Source organism: Cyprinodon variegatus, unplaced genomic scaffold (assembly GCF_000732505.1).
Source record: "Cyprinodon variegatus isolate N-32 unplaced genomic scaffold, C_variegatus-1.0 Scaffold33, whole genome shotgun sequence".
In the NCBI taxonomy this organism is placed as follows: Eukaryota; Metazoa; Chordata; class Actinopteri; order Cyprinodontiformes; family Cyprinodontidae; genus Cyprinodon; species Cyprinodon variegatus.
In genome coordinates, this window is record NW_015150486.1 from 80,366 (window position 1) to 99,672 (window position 19,307).

At 38.2% G+C, this 19,307-nt stretch overlaps 3 protein-coding genes across 3 annotated transcripts in view; 2 read left to right on the forward strand and 1 right to left on the reverse strand.

Annotated features, from left to right (window-relative positions):
* The window catches only part of mfrp (membrane frizzled-related protein), an 8,992-nt gene extending 1,622 nt beyond the window's left edge, over positions 1–7,370 (forward strand). The window contains exons 2-13 of the mRNA XM_015402030.1: positions 1,349–1,457; positions 1,714–1,845; positions 1,957–2,121; positions 2,197–2,416; positions 3,410–3,540; positions 3,615–3,740; positions 3,818–3,894; positions 3,979–4,127; positions 4,232–4,362; positions 6,560–6,694; positions 6,928–7,055; positions 7,133–7,370. Coding sequence (XP_015257516.1) covers positions 1,349–1,457; positions 1,714–1,845; positions 1,957–2,121; positions 2,197–2,416; positions 3,410–3,540; positions 3,615–3,740; positions 3,818–3,894; positions 3,979–4,127; positions 4,232–4,362; positions 6,560–6,694; positions 6,928–7,055; positions 7,133–7,357 — 1,728 coding nt within the window. The 3' untranslated portion in view covers positions 7,358–7,370. The remainder of the gene's footprint in view (positions 1–1,348; positions 1,458–1,713; positions 1,846–1,956; positions 2,122–2,196; positions 2,417–3,409; positions 3,541–3,614; positions 3,741–3,817; positions 3,895–3,978; positions 4,128–4,231; positions 4,363–6,559; positions 6,695–6,927; positions 7,056–7,132) is intronic.
* Positions 7,371–8,014: 644 nt separating this feature from the next.
* On the reverse strand, positions 8,015–14,683 carry nudt8 (nudix hydrolase 8). Its single transcript, XM_015401865.1, has 5 exons — positions 14,547–14,683; positions 11,169–11,972; positions 10,938–11,070; positions 8,793–8,870; positions 8,015–8,670 (listed from the first exon to the last, which is right to left on the reverse strand). The coding sequence occupies exons 2-5, from the start codon at positions 11,969–11,971 to the stop codon at positions 8,455–8,457; spliced, it is 1,230 nt and encodes a 409-aa protein (XP_015257351.1). The 5' UTR covers position 11,972; positions 14,547–14,683; the 3' UTR covers positions 8,015–8,454.
* A 2,150-nt stretch (positions 14,684–16,833) lies between these two features.
* The window catches only part of LOC107102529 (tripartite motif-containing protein 16-like), a 7,955-nt gene continuing 5,481 nt past the window's right edge, over positions 16,834–19,307 (forward strand). Inside the window, exons 1-4 of the mRNA XM_015401875.1 lie at positions 16,834–17,459; positions 17,622–17,717; positions 17,797–18,030; positions 18,128–18,287. Of these exons, the coding sequence (XP_015257361.1) occupies positions 16,953–17,459; positions 17,622–17,717; positions 17,797–18,030; positions 18,128–18,287 (997 nt within the window). The 5' untranslated portion in view covers positions 16,834–16,952. The remainder of the gene's footprint in view (positions 17,460–17,621; positions 17,718–17,796; positions 18,031–18,127; positions 18,288–19,307) is intronic.

The window sequence follows — 19,307 nt, forward strand, 5'->3', positions numbered from 1 at the left end:
TATTTTTTATTTTTTTTTTAGACTTTAGAAAGCTGATCAAATATCGAGTTAAATATTGGTGGGGTGGCCGATGTCCGATATTCAGTTTTAAGGCCGATACAGGCCGATAATGATAGGGGGCCGATTATATCGTGCATCCCTAATATAAACAAAAAAAAAAACAGCATCTAAGGTATCAGAAAGATAAGATTCAGATCTAGCCTTGTCTGCTAGGTGAATACTTTTGTGAAATAAAGAAAAAAAACTTTTATTCAGGTTATCAACTAGAGGAATATATCCATCAGTCACGCTTCATCCCTGCTGGGGTCGCTGGTGCCTATCTCCAGCTGTCTACAGGCAGAGTCTGACCCTGGACAGGTTGCCAGGCCGACACAGTTAAACAGGACAAACAACCATTTACACACCTAAAGAGAATAAACCTAACAGTCATGTGTTTGGACTGTGGGAGAAAGCCGGAGTACCCGGAGAGAACCCACACATGGTCAGGAAGAACATGCAAACTCCATGCAGCAAGACCCCAGGCCAGGAATTGAACCCAGAACCTTCTTGCTGCAAGGCAGCAGTGCTACACGCTGCATCACTGAGAAGCCAAGCTGACCAAGTAGTCAAACAATTATTAATATAACACCTGATGATGGATTAAAAGTACACTATCTCTCTTTGGTGGATCTCTTTTTGAGATGGATCCAGAACTACTGCAGGATAATGGCAGAGATTAGTTTGAAGAAGAGAGGAACATCTTTGTATTTCATATTGCAGCACAGCATAGATTATTACACATATTTTGAAAGTTTTTTAAGACAGTGGGAGAAAACTAAAATCGTCAAAAATCTTATTTAGAGTCAAAATACATGTTTAGTTAGCTCAAATAATCAGCTATTACTGACAGTCCCTCGGACCCGACTTAAGAGTAAAGGAGATCTGGCTTTTTCTGTTGTTGCTCCAATTTTATGGAACAATTTACCTTTTCAAATTAAATCTGCCCACAGCCTGGATCATTTTAAATCGCTTCTTAAAACTCATTTTTATTCTTTNTTTTCAAATTAAATCTGCCCACAGCCTGGATCATTTTAAATCGCTTCTTAAAACTCATTTTTATTCTTTGGCATTTACTTGAAGTGTTTTGATAATCTGTTTTTATTAATTAGTACTGTTGTTTGTCCTGTACAGCACTTTGGTGCAGTTTTATACCTGTTTTTAAAGTGCTATATAAATAAATTTGACATTGACATTGACATTAGCTGAAAGCAAGCTAATCTAAATATACATCTGAAAGAGGAAGGACATATTCCTTTCTACAGGGATCTATAAAAGCTGGTTCATACTAGTTCCTTTGTCTTTTCTGCAGAATGTCTTCTGTAATCCTGCTTTTGAGCTGGGAGGGGAGCAGGAGGAGAGGATGGAGGGATTCAGGACATCCTCATCCACCCCTGAACCAATCAAACCCCCAGCAGCCAGTGAGTTGGACAACCTCTGACCTTTAAATGACACTGATGGCTAGCACAAACTCAGACTAACAGGCTAACTCGTCCTCAATTGAGGAGTCATGAAACATATGCAATCTCTTGCCCTGATTTTACCTCGACAGAAAATAACTTATGTCACATGTAGTGTTCTGAAACTGCTCATCATCATGGTTCGTGCATTTTATTTAGCCTAAGCCAATTAAGAAATTATGTTATCAAATGTGTGTGGCTATAATCTGTCAATCAGGTCGAGGTTTTCTGGAAGTGTGCTTGATGCGTTTCCGTAGTGCGGGCGGTGGATGGGGGGTGGTGGTGGTCTCTGCCGCTGCCCTGCTCCTGTTAACAGCCATCGGATTGGCACTGGCTCTTATTCTAACTCGTGAGTCCCTGCTGCACCACAGTTATTCATCGTGCAATAGAAGATATTTGAGGATTACTTTTTGCTTCTTACTCTATTTCTAGATGTATTTCTGTTCTCTTTTTTATTTAGAGCTGAGGGACCAGATAATAGATGATCGGCTGGCTACATCCTCTGTAGGCCTGCAGAGTACAGGACATGAAGTTTCCCACACTTCACCCACGGTACCTTCAAATATCAGCCGCATAGGCAGCACAGCCTCAGCACAGCCTGCCAGGATCCCCAGGCCTGAAACAAGTAGGTCCATCCTAAATTAAGACTTTTGATTTCTCCTTTTTCTCCCTAGATTACATTTTTATTTCTGTCTGTCAGGTTGCGGAGGCGTTATGACTGACTTAGGGAACAGTTTCAGTTCTCCAAACCACCCGGGCCCCTACCCCCCAAACTCACATTGCGTCTGGGTGATCCAGGTTCCACCTCCTCACTTGGTTCAGATTCGTATTTCCTCTTTAGCAGTGGAGGGACCGTCCCCCTGTCTGTTTGACTGGTTGGAGGTTCAAGAACAGATCGAGGAGACCTCTGTTTTCACCAGGTTGGTCGGGCCTTAGGGAGGAGGAGAAAGCAAACATTTCATTTTAATACCACACATTTACATGAAACTGCTTAACTGATTCCACCTTTTCCAGTAAATATTATTATAAAAAGACACAAGATGGCGCTAAAGATTTGCATATGACATTGAGGAGATCTTGAACAAAGAGGGCTTAAAGGAATAGTACACCCAAAATATGATTAGCCTTCATTTTCTACTCACCCCCATGCTGAACAACACTCTGGAGTACTTTTTTGATATCTCAAATGCATCTGGAGATCTGGGAGGCTTCTTGCTGTCTGCTGACATTCAAATAATGGAGGTCTATGGTGCCCGAGGCAGAAAGGTCCATAAAAGTCCACAAAAAACGTGTCAATATTCCTCCATACTGCTCGTCCAATGTATTCCAAGTGTCCTGAGTGGGTAGCATCCAGAATTTACTCGAAACGAAGTCATTTAGAATGTTTTTAGAGCATAAACAGTAGTGTATAGGATTTCCTGAAAGCGCGCGCCTGCGCGTTCACGACGCTACGGAAGCCGGCAGACCAAACCAGATGAAAGTGCGCATTCAGCGTCTGCTCTGCCGATAATGCAAGCGTAGAAGAAGGCGCGCGCTTTCAGGAAATCCTATACACTTCTGTTTATGCTCTAAAAACATTCTGCCTCGGGCACCATAGACCTCCATTATTTGAATGTCAGCAGACAGCAAGAAGCCTCCCAGATCTCCAGATGCATTTGAGATATCAAAAAAGTACTCCAGAGTGTTGTTCAGCATGGGGGTGAGTAGAAAATGAAGGCTAATCATGTTTTGGGTGTACTATTCCTTTAAAGGGTATTTAGATTTACTTGGTAATATCCATCTTTTTGCATTCAGTCTTTGAAAATGTTGGAACTTATTGGTAAAATAATAAATATTTTGCATACAGACCCTAAGAATTGTAATGGATGCTTAATAAAAGTGATTCAAATAAACCACAAGCCTTTCTGCTGCAGGTTCTGTGGTAGTGTGGCCCCTCCAACGCTCAACACCAACAGCAGTACCGCGTGGGTCACCTTCCACTCTGACGGCAGCATCGGCGGTAACGGCTTTGCTGCACAGTACAGAGCCGTCCTGCCTGCACAAAGTCAGTCCTGGGTGTATATGCAAGCTTATATTTATTTATACTATCACCTTATCATCTTTTGTGTTTTCGCATAGAGAGCTGCAGTAGTGAAGAGTTAATGTGCGACGGAGGCCGCTGCCTTCTGCCCGTGTCTGTGTGTGATGGTCACCCAAACTGTAACGACCAAACAGATGAGGCGTACTGCAGCCAGAAGAAGAAAGGTGGAAACATAAAAGCTGTTAGGAAGGAAACAGGGATGTTCATGAAGAACACACAAGTGACCATTGCTGTTTTTCAGAATGTGGAGGCCAGAAGTCTGGAAACTATGGGTACCTGGCAAGTCCAAATCACCCCAGGCCTTATCCTCATCAACTGGTACTACTGGAAAGACTGGCTGCTACCAAAGAAAAACACTCAACCGCTGATAAATGAAAAAGCAACGTCATCTTTGTTTTCTAGTTGTGCATGTGGTATATATCTGTGGACGAGGGTCACGTCATCAACCTGAGCTTCAGAAACTTTAGCCTGGAAACCCAGGATGTGTGTGAGTTTGACTATGTTGAAGTTCATGACGGCGGCAGCATTGGAGCCGGGAGGGTTTTAGGAAGGTAAGGTCGACACAGTCCGTTAGAAACTATAGAAACGTTTGTCTGTCCCTCAAACTGAGCTCCATAAGTAGAGATAAAGCAGCTCTACTGTGCGTTGCTGACAGGTACTGTGGCACCACCTTCCCACCAGACCTCACCTCCTCTGGCTCCCACATGACAGTGGTGTTTGTCGCTGATGAGGGTGTGGCCGACAGCGGCTTTAACGCCACATACCAGGCCATCTCTGTGCTGAACAGTGAGTTCTCAGCTTTTAGAAAGTTACTGATTTACTTCTCACTCCCCCTCTATCTTTTTTATCCCCATGATTCTCAGATTGGTCATAAGAAGACAAGATGATGCTTATTTATATGTTAAGTTCCTGACAAATATCCATCGACACAAAACTCCAGCAGTCCTTCATCGGACTGTGCAAGTGGAATCAAAAGAGGTTCATTCTATTAATATGAATGAAATCGGCCTCTGGTTTAGATTGAGGAATTGTAACTATGATCTGGGTCTGTTCTGCATTTGGCAAAAAGAAAATAATTACAGTGTCTTGCAAAAGTATGAATTTCCTGTTAGGGATTTTAATGTTAAATCAACACAAAATAGTTCATAAAACATTGATTGGTTTTACTCAATACACCAAAAAGCGACAAAACAAGATTTATCAAGAGCTATAATATAGATTTTATAATTATTGAGTCTCTGAAATTAAACAAAAACATTCTATTTTTATGAATTTAGAAGAAAAATTATTGACCTCAAGCACTAAATATACTAATTGGTTTAAGTAGAATGAGTCAAGCTAAGTGAGGGACAGTTAAAAGATTAAGAAAAATAGTTATAAACCACATACATTAGACAGTCTATCCGGATATTGCATGAAAACTTAAAGAAAAAGGGCTGAGCAATCATTAGAATATGTAACCTCAAACCTCAAGTCTCTGTGTTACTCCCTTGTATTATTTTTATTTTATTTCTTATTTTTATTCTTTTTATTTTATTTTTCTTATTCCTAATGCACCTTTTCCTCCTTGTTTGCACCTTCTTTAATTACTATGCCAATATGTGACCAGTGAATTTCTCCGCTGTGAGATCAATAAAGCTCATCTAATCTAATCTAATCTATTTCAATTTATTAAAACGCAATTGTCTAATCGCAGAAGCACTCAATTTTGGTAACATTATATTTAACAACAGTAAAAAACTGCATTTCTCTCTCCAGCCCTTAAGGTGGCTGTACGACACCAACAGTGGGTTTACCGCCACATAGAAAGAGAGCTGCAACTAGCATGCAGATCCATGCATGCAAATAGTAATAAACACTTTTCTATATAAAGATTACAATAAAGTCCTGCAACAATGGACTCTGGAAAAATACATTTTAAAGGTCATGAAAAATTGAAACTGTGCGAAATATCTCCATGCTTCTGAATAGTGCAAAGGAAAATTGAAATAAAATCACAATAGTGGTTAAAAATAATTGCAATTTAGATTTTTGGCTAAATTGTTGAGCCTTAACACTTTAAAGCCTGATCCAAGAATAAAACAAAACAGAAAATTACTTTTTTTTTGGCTTGAATTCCTTATTTGCCCTTTTAACAAAATATGTAAAAAGAAAAAACAGAAATACATTTTTGATATTAATAATTTATTACTATGCGATAAATCAAGATTATTTTTTGTGTAGTCTTCTACTGGCTGTTATCAGGTATATCTGATTGTGTACAATAGGATTTTGAGCAAAGTTTTTACCATTAAATTATGTAAAAGGTGTCAGATGCAAAACATTTCAGAAACCGTATGTATCAAATACATTTGGCATTATAGCGTTAAAAAGAACCCTTTTTCATTGCCTTAAAAGTCATTTCTTATTCTGCCCCGTTTAAAGTCACGATAAACTCAAGAGAATAAAACATAAATAGGCCAATTTGGGTTTCAACCTACGTGGAAAACACAATTCATACCAAGGAACTAAATCTGCACACAGCATTCCCTTGGTTTCCTATGGTGATGGCAGTATCATGCTATGGGGAGGTGTTTCAACAGCACAGCCAGGATTTTTTTAGGCCTTAAAAACAGGACAGTTCTAATGAAAAACCTGTTAGTGGCAACAAAGACAAAAGCCTGGGGCAGATATAATAACTAAACATATGACTAGAGGTATAAAGGCATACATTTTAACTCAAAACACACAAAATTGTTGTTCAGAACCAAGATAAGATTTACAACCAAAAAATAACACAAGAATGTCAGTCTAGTTGTTAAAATTGATGCAATATACAAACCCCTTTTGAAATATCTCACCATTAATTTTAAATCCACAGCCACAATTGAATCAAGGAATTAAGTTCTAATATAAAATATTATTTTCTGGACATATGACTCTGAAGAGGCCTAAGCACAGGTTGCCATGCCAACCTTTGTTGTTTTCTGTTTTCCTCTAACAGAAACATGCCGCCCTGATGAGTTTTCCTGCAGCACAGGGGTGTGTCTCCACCAGCAGCTGCTGTGTGACGGCTGGAACGACTGCCCAGATGGAGCTGATGAGCAGAGCTGTGGTAACTCCACCTACCCTCCTTTCAGTAAGTCCATCTTATCGCTGACCTCAATCAAGAAGGGATGCAGGGTTTTTTTTTGTCTACTGCTATTGATAAGTTGACATAGGAGACAATCTATTGTTCACATTAAGGCAAAGGAAAGAGACGTAGCTCAGATTAAAAAAAGATGCCCCAGTTTAAAGGAACTTCAGTTCCTTTATTGTTGAATGGATTTGCCTAATGTTCTTCTGCTGTTTGTTTCTGAATAATGAAACCAGCTTCCTCGTGTGAGATCATAGAGGTGGAGATGTGTCAGGGCCTCAGTTACAACATCACCTCATTCCCCAACATATGGATGTCCATCTCTGACCAGAGGGAGGCTGCCACACTTCTAAGACAATACAGGGTAACGTTTCCCTCCAAAATGTTGCCCTAACTCTACCTCCACCATGATCATCAGGTTTTAATCTCCTTTATGGCCAGGTGCTAATGGAGATGACATGCTTCGAGCCGCTACGGAAGCTGGCGTGCGGGATGTTCCTTCCTCAGTGCAGCCCTCAGGGTGGCGTCCTGCAGCCCTGCCGCTCGGTCTGCTCCTCTGCCGAGCAGCAGTGCAGCCGGGCCTTAGACCTCCTCTCCTTTAGCTGGCCTTTCAACTGCCACCTCTTACCGGACTCAGAAGACCCTGTGGAGTGCTCCCAACCTTAAACCTGTTACTGCAAAAACTCATTACTGCATTCATGATTTAAAATTTTACATTCGCACTTTTATCCCCCTTAAAGACAGACTAAAGCTGCAAAACTATGGAATGAATTTTATTCAATTATTGTTGCAAGCAAAAACGTTTTGTAAAGGGGAATTTGAAACAGTCCATTAAAACTGAAAAACATTTCAAACGTCGGATAGTTTCATAAATTGCAATCTTTTCAATCAACATTCTCTTTATTTCAGGCCCCTATAACAGATAAGCTTAGAAAAGCTTGCTTGACGCTCATGTTGACCAGTGGATCTTTGCTACTTCCTCCAGAGGAAAGCCCAGACCGAAAAGCGAATACGATCTTTAAAACACAATTTGGGAAGAATGCAATTCATAAAACACAAATATTTAAAGAGACATTTGAGGTTTTTCAAATCATTGATTTTTGGATTACATTTTTATTTATAAAAACTTGCTCTTTACTTGCAACAATAAGGGAACACAATTCCCCCCATAATTTTCCCTCAAGAACAAAAAAGCTATTTAAAGTGAAACTTTAAACCTTTTAAAATAATAGATCCAAAAGTCACATTACATGTCTACAGAAATATTAAACTGACTTTTTCCTTATTTATTGTTTTCATGTCAGTACTGTAAAAACTAAAAAGCCATAATGGGAACAAAAGTTGCTTTAAAATCATCTTTATTACATTGTTCCAGTTATAAAACACTGATTATTTAGGCTTTAATATCAGTCTGGGTTCAATCAAGAAGGAAATAATGAGGTTAACATGATCAAAGGCAATCATTGGGCTCTTTTTTATAGATGTGCTTGTTTCAATATAAAGGACTTCATAAAAAAAATATCGACTCCTTCAATTTATTAGTTTAAAAAAAAAAAAACACCAGAAAAGGAAAGTTTAAACTGTCATTTTCTTCAGTAAGTTTAGCAAAACCTGGCAGAGCTCTCTAATCAAAATAGATCATTATATGTTCAGCCAATACAAAGTAAACAATAAAACACAACAGGAAATGGATAACTATAAATCAGAGGAAGTGAAAGAAATTTTTCACTTATTATTCACGTTTGCTACACAGGAAAACGTGTTCAAGCACTGAACACCTCAGTAACAGAGCTGTATGGAGGTATAATGAGTTTCAGAGTGTTGTCCAGTGCGACTGCAGTCAGACCCCACACCCGATGCTTCCCGTTCCGAAACACTGGAAGGGTGTATCCGTACTTGTCACCGGTACGGAAGTTTGTGTAGCCGCGGTTCTGGGAATTGCACAGGTGCGATAAGGACAAGGTGAAGATCTCGTCCACCTGGAAAACAAATTTAATTTGCGGATGTTTTCCAACATGAAACCAAACTATTACACCTGATATTACTGGGTCAAATCATGATAAAAAGAAAACAACAGATTGTGTTGCATATCTGACTGTACCTCCTCTGGGTTCGGTTTGAAAGCCAATTCCTCAAGTGGACCAAGGTTAGCCAACACTGGAGCGATCATCATCCCTGACTGCGGAGAAATACCAACATATAAAGCCCACTCAGAACAAAAGGAAGTCCCAAATCACGGATTTTTCTCACCTTTTTGTCAAATTCTTGGCCATTTTAACATTTGCTTTAATCCAAGCCATGTCATTAAAGCCCAGGCTGCATATTTAACATTGTTTCCTTGATGGAAAGTGAATCTTTACACTAAAAAGTATTCTACCAGCTATGATCCATATTTAGCGCCACAAAGGGTAACCTTACTAGTGTTTGTTGAGCCATCCAGCTGGCTTTATTGGAGGGAGATTTCTTTCCATGATGGCTTGAAAATCTTTAAGCTGACATTCTTGAAACCTCTGCTTCACTTTTTTCTAGCTTTCTTGGTCTAATTTTTATGTTTTTATTCCCTATTCTTCTCTAACAAACATTAAGTCATCTCTCATAACAGCTGGTATTACAGTAGTGATGGTGAGATGAGGCATTGAACCGTTTTGGCTAATTGCTTCAACAGTCCCCACAGTTCATGAAACTTCATGTGAACATGTCACCACCTACTGGTGGAATGGAGAACTACAGTTAGTAATATAATCTGTGATTTTTGCTGTTGTTTTTCCCCCATTTAAGTTCCTTTTAAATTGTTATTGATTGGTCTGTATAATAAAATCTTTTGTACGTTTTTTTGTGTGTGTAAAATGTCTTAGAAGAGAAATCATTTAACATACACTGTTTTTCTGCCATTTTATGGAAATAAGCTCAAGCATACAGTGAAAGCGTTTGTGCAAATTGGGCAATGATGAGAAAAATGAAAGGAGTTGGTCATTTTTATTCAAAAGTAATAGTTTTTCTACAGTTTTTGGTTTTGATTAGGTTTGAAGTTGTGTTCAACCAATCTTTTGGTTAAACTAACCAACTTTGGCAATGTTTTTACCCAATCTATATTTATACAAGGGCAAACCAATAAAAATTAGTCACATAAGCCAAAATACTTTTTAAGTTTTATGGCAACTTTCAAAAGTCTGAGGGGGGTTTTGAACCACTAACCTCAGGAATGGAAGTCAATGTCTTTAAAAGCAATAACACTTAACACTAATCTTACAAATGTAACCAGTGGTTTGCTCAGATTTTGATCACTACATTGTTTAATCTAACCAAACTAGTTTTACCCACCTAGATGCTTGTTTTTCCAACCAATCTATTCTTAGAATATATCCAAACTCTATCCAGCTGACCGCAACTCTCCTACAAACTCCAACATCTTGACTGAATACTGAGGCTGATTAAATGCCTGTCGAAGTTCCGGAAGAGCTGAACCACTTCCTGAAGGGTCACATGGTACGGCGGGGTAGAGAGGCTTTGGACGTCATCTATTTTGGAAGTAAATAGTTTTTAAATAGTTTGATTCTGATTTTGCTTTTCTGTCTCCATTACAGAACTTTATATGTACTGTTGCCTTGTGAAATTGTAAGGTATTTTTTCTCACAAAATTTCCCAAGTGCTTTTAAACACATCAACAAATTCTTAACCTCAAAGACCGATTTTGGGTACTAGCATTCCTGACCTTTTTATTGAGCCATAACACCAACCTCTGCTTTCTAATCAGGTGCTTTGGCTCTGTAATGCTTACAGCTTGTAATCAATCAGTCTGTCAAATGAAAGTTGACCAATGGCTTTGAGCCATCAAAGCAGCCATGTCTGAGGAAGCATCGAGCCAAAACAAAAAACTAAAGAATTCAGTTTTGACGTGAGAAAAGAGAACTGTTGATGCTCACAAAGGAGGTGAAGAAAGTAAAAAGTGATCACAGAGTTTTGAAGTGTCAAGAAGTGGAGTAAGTGTTTCTTTGTTGTGCCTTTTTTTTTACACTAAATCCTTTTAAATTAGTTGTTATGGCTTTAATGTGAGAGAAAGTAAAAAGATGTAACGAATGTGATAATTTTGCAATGTTGCAATATTCAAAACTCACTTAGGATATTTTAAAAATGACTTTCAGTTATTTAAAAAGCCTTTTGTTTTTGTTTTTAATATTAAATTATGATTTCTTTTGATTGAAAAAAGAGTCCAATCAAAGTTAGTGTTCAAATAAGTTTAACTCACTGCGTCCCTCAGAGGTTTCATGACCCCCCAGACCCTCTCAATGGGAACAGTGACTCCCAGCTCCTCTCTGGCCTCCCGCAGTGCTGTGGCCACTACATCCCTGTCTGACGGGTCGCTCTTTCCACCGGCAAAGCTGCAAGAACGACATAAATTAGTACTCAGAATCAATAAAACATAAAAAATGCAGCTGTTTAACATGGTTGCAACTGATTTTCCAAGTCTTCCACTAACCTGACGTCTCCTTTGTGTTTGCCTTTTAGCATACAGGAGCGCAAAGTAAACAGAAATGCTGGCCCCCCCTCACTGTGGCAGAGGGAAACCAAGATGGAGGCCCACTTCCCCTTGTTCTTCCCATGAGTATGACTGGCTCCTTTTCTGATTTTGTCCATGTCGTAGAGCTTCCAATTGGCCTGCAGTATCTGTCGGCATCTGTTTTCGTTCTCAGGAGACAGGCAGTCCCTCCAGGTGTCTGCCACACGAGGCGCCGCCTGATGAACAGTTCGGATTTGATGCAGGGCCAGTGTTTTAAAGTGGAACTGGTTTAAGATCCAGCGTTTAGGTGCCGCCATATTGAAAGTGTTATAAGAGCCGTGCTTGCGGTGTAGACAGTTCTGGAGAAGGTTGCATCGGCTTTTACTGACGACACTAAATGTAGTCTGACACGGATCCCAAGGCCAGAAAGTGCTGTTGATTAGACGCTCCCAGAGGGTGCTGAAAAGATAAGATTCTACTTTGGTTTTGGCACAGACCTGAGGTGGGTGATCATGGCTTCTCAAAGTGGCTTTGGAGGGGAGTTTCTCACATATATGACCGCCCAGCTGATACTCTGCACCGACAGAAGACAGCTGAGTGGAACGGCATAAAGCCTTTGTGTCTTTTTCATGCTTTTGCTCACATCTCCTGTCATAAATGTGTCTTACTTCCAGCCACGCAGAGCCAAAGTGTTCAGAGAAAGCAAAAAGGTAAGGTTCTCTCAACAGCCGGGGAGACCTCAAGGGACACGCCCAGACCAGGACTCTTGGACTCCTAAACATCCTGTAAAAAAAAACAGAAACATGCAGGTAGATCTATGATGTTAACCAGAGAGACTTGAGCTCATTAGCCAGAAACACCATCAAAGATGTTCATCTGAGCCTGATGCTGCATCTTACAGAAGAGAAAAAAACTTCATAGATTAAAAATATATTACAAGGGCTCGATGTTAACCATCGCCCGATCTCAAGAAGTTTTTATTGTTGGGACAGTACAAATTTCATTGGATCGCAAAAATTTTTTATTTATCACTCAAAATTACTTTAAAATCACAGACATTCGATGAAAACGAACCAGAAACGTTAAGGCCGCCATTTTTGTTGTTTTGTACACATTCTCGCGTGATTTGAAAAAGCCGGGTGATTTTTGTCCACCTAGCTGTAATTTCGATGTAGTTACCAAAACAACAAAAAAGCTACAAAGCGCCATTGTACCTGTGTTTCTGAATCATTTTATTCACATAATCACTAAAAAAATCACCTACATTCGAAGAAAACGACCCAAAAGCGTTGTCTTAATTTTTTAACCTGTCAAGCTTTTTTTTAATTTTTAACATTACAATTTATATTTTTCCAAGCACACAACAGTTTAAAGCAAAGTTTAGTTTGAAAAGAATGTGCAGGAAGGATTGAAAAGCATGTTAACACGGTAATGTAGGCTTGAGTTCATTATCTGACGCTTGCATATACCAACCAGGAACCTGGAAACTTAAAAAATACTGAACTACAAAAAACATTTAAAAAACAAACATGTTTCATTGATATATATATACAAAAATGAATGTTAGGAACTATATTTATCAAACATTATACTGGGCAAGTAAAAATTGTTTCTGGGCAAATGAAATGTAAAAGTCACTTGCCCAAAGGGCAACAGGTAAAAATCCTTAACGTCAACCCCTGAACTCTCACCCATTGGGAGTGAGACTCACCCATCTCAGTGTCTTCATACACTCTCACTCCATATTCTCAATTTATCACACTAAAAAATGACAGACAACTCAACTCCATTCCACTTATTTATGTATAAAATACCATGGTGATCAAGAACCAGTCCGCGTTTTTAATACAACCTTAGTGCTAACACATGAGAACATGTCAGGTTCATATTTAGCCCTTTTTCCCACCCAGTCACTGTGCCAGATATTGAACAAAGACAGTTCTTAAGAGGTATGTCTTTTTAATTTTTATTTTATCTCATCTGCACTAGGATAATTCTGTTTTTAAATTATTTAAGATTTTAAGCCTCTCGAACCCATAGAAGCTCCACAAAAAGAAAAAGAACCATTGCATTTTATTTTTCATAAGATCAGCCACCAAAGAAAAGATGAATCAAATCCAGAGAGGATGTGCAGAACAGCTCAGTTATCCAGGATTCATTAAGGGAGAACCACGCGGATGTTCTCTTTTTATTATTACTTATCTTACTTATTTATCCTTAATCTTGTTCCATTGAATATGTTAACTTAATTTCCATCACATTTTCCAAATGAAACATCCAGAGAAGTACTGTCTCCTGTCATGGTGAGTTTTTATAAAAATCCACAGCCTCCTAGAAGGTCTTAATTGTTTAGCTGTTTTGTCAATTGTAAGAAAAACTAATAAAATAATGAAAGAAACTTTTTAATCCTTAGCCTATTACCAAATATTCATACACAGTGTAATTTGCATGGGATTTGATTGCACTGGTTCCTGTATTAGTGCCAGTAATCCAGTGATAACTTATCAGTTTCCCATTGTTTATTTTACTTAAACTGCAGATAATTGTTAATAAAAGCAAGTTGCAAAATGAGTTTAAAGTACATTTAAAATGCAAGTATTTCAAGTAGGGCCTATTCTGCTTTACTTTAATTCTCTAAAGGTTACCAAAATAGGGAAAATAATATATATTGTGGGGAAAATGTTCCACATAACTACAGATCACTTATTGTTACTCAGTAATATTTGCTGTGCTGTGAAAAAAAAAAATCCCACATTCTGTTTGTTGTTTCAGTTTTATCCTCTGAAAACCTCCAACCTTTCTGCACATATATCCTCATCTAACCCTGACAGGGTTTCCTGTCCAAACTATTTCAAAATCTCACCCCGAGATTTGCTGAAAAGTTGGCAGCCTTATATAAAACATTTAAAAACACATTAGAAATCACAAAAGAAAACGACTTTTAGTTGGGGTTTTTTAAAAGAAAAAACACTTTTAAAACAATATATTAAAACACATTTTTCTAGAAGCTAAGTTTTTGCACAAAGTCAAACTTCGCTGCTACCTGACTTCATTTAAAGTTGCTTTACTCCATCTTCAGGTAGTTATTTAATCAACATTAATCCACAAAATAATCAATATCTTCTTTGTTTGACGAGCTTCCATGCAAATCAACCCAAACTAGCAAAACATTAGCAACACTTAAAGCTAGCATGCTAATGGAAACATTAGCAGAGCTCATATTTGTGTTTTTCCAAACTGCAAAAACTCAGCGTGTCTCACTAAATTCGAATATTTGTCAATGGAATATTTACTACAACAAACATAACTTAAGAGTAGATTATTTTTTTCTCATAGAGGGGAGAAAATCAATAATACCTGGTCAATCGTCGCGGTACCCGGCTAACTGCTTTGGGGTCCGCTCCTTTGTCTCATGACGGCGCCACACTGGGGAGGAGGAATGGCTTTTGGCGAGGGAGGGGTGAAATGCTCAACTAGTTATACTCAGATTTCTTTACAGAAAAAAAAAAAGCTTACAAGGTTAATATGCAAAAAATAGAAATGAAATAAATGGATATCGGTTAAACACAAGCCTGGCTGTTAAAAAGGTTGAATACCATCAAAATGCCCTGATCAAGAGCTCAGATCTCACATTATCTACCCTTGACTGCAATATGGGCCCCTCTGCCCCTGTTAAATTAACCCTGGCCTATTTTGAAAACATACAGTGCAAAGTTTAAATATGTCATTTTTTCTTGTGATACGTGTATTTTTCCTTGATTTAAGCAGATAGATGAGAACATTTTCTCTGCGTATACAAAATGCCAATAAAAGTTTGTGTCTAAAAAAATCTGCCAATAGAATAAGAATAAGGTTTAAATAACGGGAAATAAATAACTCCATTATGTCATTTCAAATGCATACAGTAACGTCTTTAGTCTTATTTTAAGGGGGGAAATATTAAGTTATTTGGCAGATCATTTATTACCTGCTAAAATGAAGAGATAAATAACACTTATTTAAATAACAATTTGCCTATTTTTAGCTTAGTCTACTTTTATTTTTAGTCTAACGCTAAATCAATTTCTTATAATGACTTTAATTTTAGAATTCTGACTTTTTTTCCTCAGAATTCTGATTTTAATCTCAGAATTTTGGATCTTAATGTAGGAGCACTGACAAAGATGTGAGTTGTTTGGGGGGGCAGTAACACATTGGTAGAAAATGCCAGAATTAGATGACTTTTTACGTGCCGAGGGGTCCCGGTGATGCTCTTCCATTAATGGAAGAGCAGAAGGTGATTAAAACAAGAGAGTTAGTTTAGTCTCTAAAACAGACATGGCTGCGGCTTGGTGCTAACATGTCAGTCAGTTGTCAGAATTCAGTCAGAATTCTCAGGAAAAAAAGTCTGAATTCCGAGATTAAAGTCAGAATTCTGAGAATAAAGTCAGTATTCTGAGAATTTAGTCAGAATTCTGCGATTAAAGTCAGTATTATGAGAATTTAGTCAGAATTCTGAGATTAAAGTCAGTATTCTGAGAAATTTGTCAGAATTCCAAGATTAAAGTCAGTATTCTGAGAATTTAGTCAGTATTCTGAGAATTTAGTCAGAATTCTGAGAAAAAAAGTCCTGAATTTTAAGATTAAAGTCAGAATTCTGAGATTAAAGTCAGTATTCTGAGAAATTTGTCAGAATTCCGAGATTAAAGTCAGAATTCTGAGAATAAAGTCAGTATTCTGAGAATTTAGTCAGAATTCTGAGGGGGAAAAAAGTCAGAATTCTGAGATTAAAAGTCAGAATTCTGAGATTAAAGTCAGTATTCTGAGAATTTAGTCAGAATTCCGAGATTAAAGTCAGAATTCTGACTTTTTTCCCCGTATCATACTGAAGTAAAATGTAAAAATTAGTTAACCTTTTTTATTTTTTCAGTGGCCCTAATCCTCTTCCGTAATAACTTGCTAGACAGGTACACACACACACACACCATATTCATGAACTCTCTACACAGCCTACTGCGAAATACGCATAATCTAAACGTTATAAAATTATTTAACTAAATCATCTTCATACAAACTGATCAGATTTCTACAGGGTATTTGGCTTTATTGGGTCCTGTTGCTATTTGTTTTTCTGTTTTGTCTTCTTTGGACAAAAACCTTTCAATAGTTTGCAATGGTGTGAAAATGATGCGGACCCAAATCAATTGCGTCACTTGCGTTAGTCCCGCCCTTGCGTTAGCCCTCAGCTGACGTCAACGTCCCTCACATTAACTTGTTTTTCTCCTTTTTTATCAAACAGGGGCTGGGTTAGTAGTAGAAGAGAAAATGTTAATAATCAGCGATTAAATCCTCGCAGAATGATGTCATTGTTCCTCAGGGCCGAAAAACCAGTTTGTCTTGTTTGTCTGTTTTTTTCCTAAATGGACAAAAACTGCTCTTCATTATGATCATTATTAAAAACATAATATAACCCACAGTGAGTTTAATCTGTAAAATATTTATAATATTTAGTTTGTGTTGTTCATCTTAAAATAAACTTTAGTTAAACTTACAAATAATTGAAAAACACCAGTGACATAATTGGAAGAAACTCCTCACCACACCTGTTTCACAAGCCCCACCCCAAACCTGCTTAAGTATTTCAGTTGCATGTGATTCAAGTCAACTGCCACCTCTAAACCTAAACCTCTTGCTGTCTATACTCGTTTTGTTTTAAGCGTTGCTTTTTGTTAACTGTAGCCTTAATTGCGAGGGATCCATACCTTCAAGACCTCAAGAATCATCATGGCCTCAACTTGGCCCGAAGAGGAAAGCTTTGCCTGCTCTGTATGCCTGGAGACCCTAAAAGACCCCATTACCTTAACATGCGGACACTCTTACTGCTTGAACTGCATCGAAAACCACTGGGACAAGGAAGATGGCAAAGGTCAATACAGCTGCCCTCAGTGCAGGCAGCTCTTCGCTCCTCGGCCAAGCGTGGCCAAAAACACTCTGCTTGAACAGGCCATGGAGAAACTAAGAACCAACAGCTTGAAGCAAAACCATGCGGTGGGCATCTATTCATCTGAACCAGCACTGCCCTTCTACTTAGACTTATCAGATGTTGGGCCTAGAAAGGGGAGCGTTTACCCACAGCTGCCTTCGATGGAACCCAGACCCTGCCCTAAACACAAGCAACCGCTGGATCTGTTCTGCCATGAAGATAAGGAGTGTGTGTGTGTGATGTGTTGCCAACAGGGACACCCTGGACATCACGTGGTTAGACCACAAGAAGAGAGAAGAGAGAAACAGGTATGCAAGTGGAAAATGTAACTCCCGTCTTGGTGAAGGGTTTGGTGTGTTTTATGTTGATTGGGTGAGTAGAATAAAGACTGAATGACGAACAAACATTGTCTTTTTGTTCTGATGTGATGCCACCACCATGGGTTTATTTTCTTTGCTCTATCTGTCTAGAAAGAGCTGGTCCAGATGCAATCAGAGGTACAGAGGAGAATTCAGGAGACTGAGCGGAAGATCATGGAGGTCCCTCATACGGCTCGTCAACAAAAGGTTTGAACTTCCTATATTCTAGTTCTCCTTTTTGTGTATTTTATTTGTCAGACATTTATACGTTTTGTGTCTTTTTCAGGCTTTGCTGCAGGCCCTTCAAAGGGAGAGTTCTGACTTATTTCCTGAACTGGGGAAGAGTGTCGATCTCACAGGGACGCAGGTTGGTGAGCTGCTGAGTGCCCATGAGGCCGTCTTCGATGGTCGCGTTGATGAATTGGTCAAGAGTTTAGAACAAGATGTAGCACAGCTCCATCACAGGAGTGAAGAGCTAAACAGACTGGCCTACATGCAGGATAACATCAGCTTCTTGAAGGTAAAGCAGGATGTTCATTTTCTGTTTTTTTTTTAAATGAAATAAATGGGTTGCTGTTGATTTACTTCCTGAATCTTTGCAACATTTTTCTCTGAAGAATTTCTTCCTCATTGAGCCGTTGGGTCAGACTGGAGGCCCGGGACAGTTTGGGATAAGTCAGGAGGAAGCTGTCGCCTCCATTCGGTCGGTCATTAAAGATTTGCAAGAATCTGTACAAGAACTCTGCAAAGACAGTTTGGCCAAGATTGTCAAAATAGGTCAGATTCTCGTTCCTCTTCCTCATTGTTTTTCTTTATTTCCTGTCCTCAAGAACAGTGGTTTTCAAAGTGATGGCCGCCAGGGGGCACTAGAGGGGCCTAAAAAAATAGTTTAAACATGAGGGTAAAATATATGCAAAAAAAAGATTATTATAATAACAATATAATTTGTAAAAAAATTGTAATTAAAGTTAAAAAAAAATGTGTGGATTTAATCCCTTTATACGGCGCTCAGTAAAATACTTTGAAAATCAGAATTTCAAGCCAATAGTGTTATTGGAATCAGGACAAGACCTTATTACACTTGTAACATTTAATCAAATATGGATATTTTGATCGGAAAAAAATTAATTTCAATGTAGTACCAACAAACACCAATTTACCCGAACATGTAAAGAAACATAAAAGTAAAATAAAAGCACTTATATTTTTTTTACTAAATAAAAAAAATAAGTGTTTCTTTGAGAAACACTTTTACAACATAACCTTAGAGGCATTAATGCTGATACTGGCACCTACATCTTTTAGTTAATAAACCTAAATATATTTGTTAATTAAGCTTATTAACTTTTAGCTTTACCTTTTAACTTTTTAATTAGCTTTTTACCCTTTTTTTTTTACATTAACTTTTTTTCAAATTGTTTTATAGTAGGTAATATATCATTCAAGGGCTCATCTAATTGGTCAAATGCCAAAATAAGTTGTACAGCCATGTAGCAGCATCTTTGCTGAATGGCTGGATATAGATCTTTTGCTTCTAGACCTCACTGAGGGATTGGGGGGACTCCAATTGTAAGGGAAATGCAAGTGATCAAAAACGCTACAGTAACTTGCCCTATAAATGGCTAAAATCAATATTGAGGCAAACTATGTCAGAGGACTATTCTCATCTTGGCTGACAGGGTATTGAAATGCCTTTTCCCTTTTGCAAAAACTTTCTTATGCGAGTCTTGCTTTTTGAACTTTAAAAAATACTCAGAGATGGCAAAAGTACTCACTTTCTGTACTTGAGTAAAAGTA

Coding starts and splice junctions, on each gene's coding strand:
- nudt8 (XM_015401865.1), bottom strand. CDS start 11,971: ATGTTTAGGAGTCCAAGAGTCCTGGTCTGGGCGTGTCCCTTGAGGTCT. Junction 11,071..11,168: donor AAACACAAAGGAGACGTCAG/GTTAGTGGAAGA, acceptor TCGTTCTTGCAG/CTTTGCCGGTGGAAAGAGCG. Junction 8,871..10,937: donor TGAAACCTCTGAGGGACGCA/GTGAGTTAAACT, acceptor ATTTCTCCGCAG/TCAGGGATGATGATCGCTCC.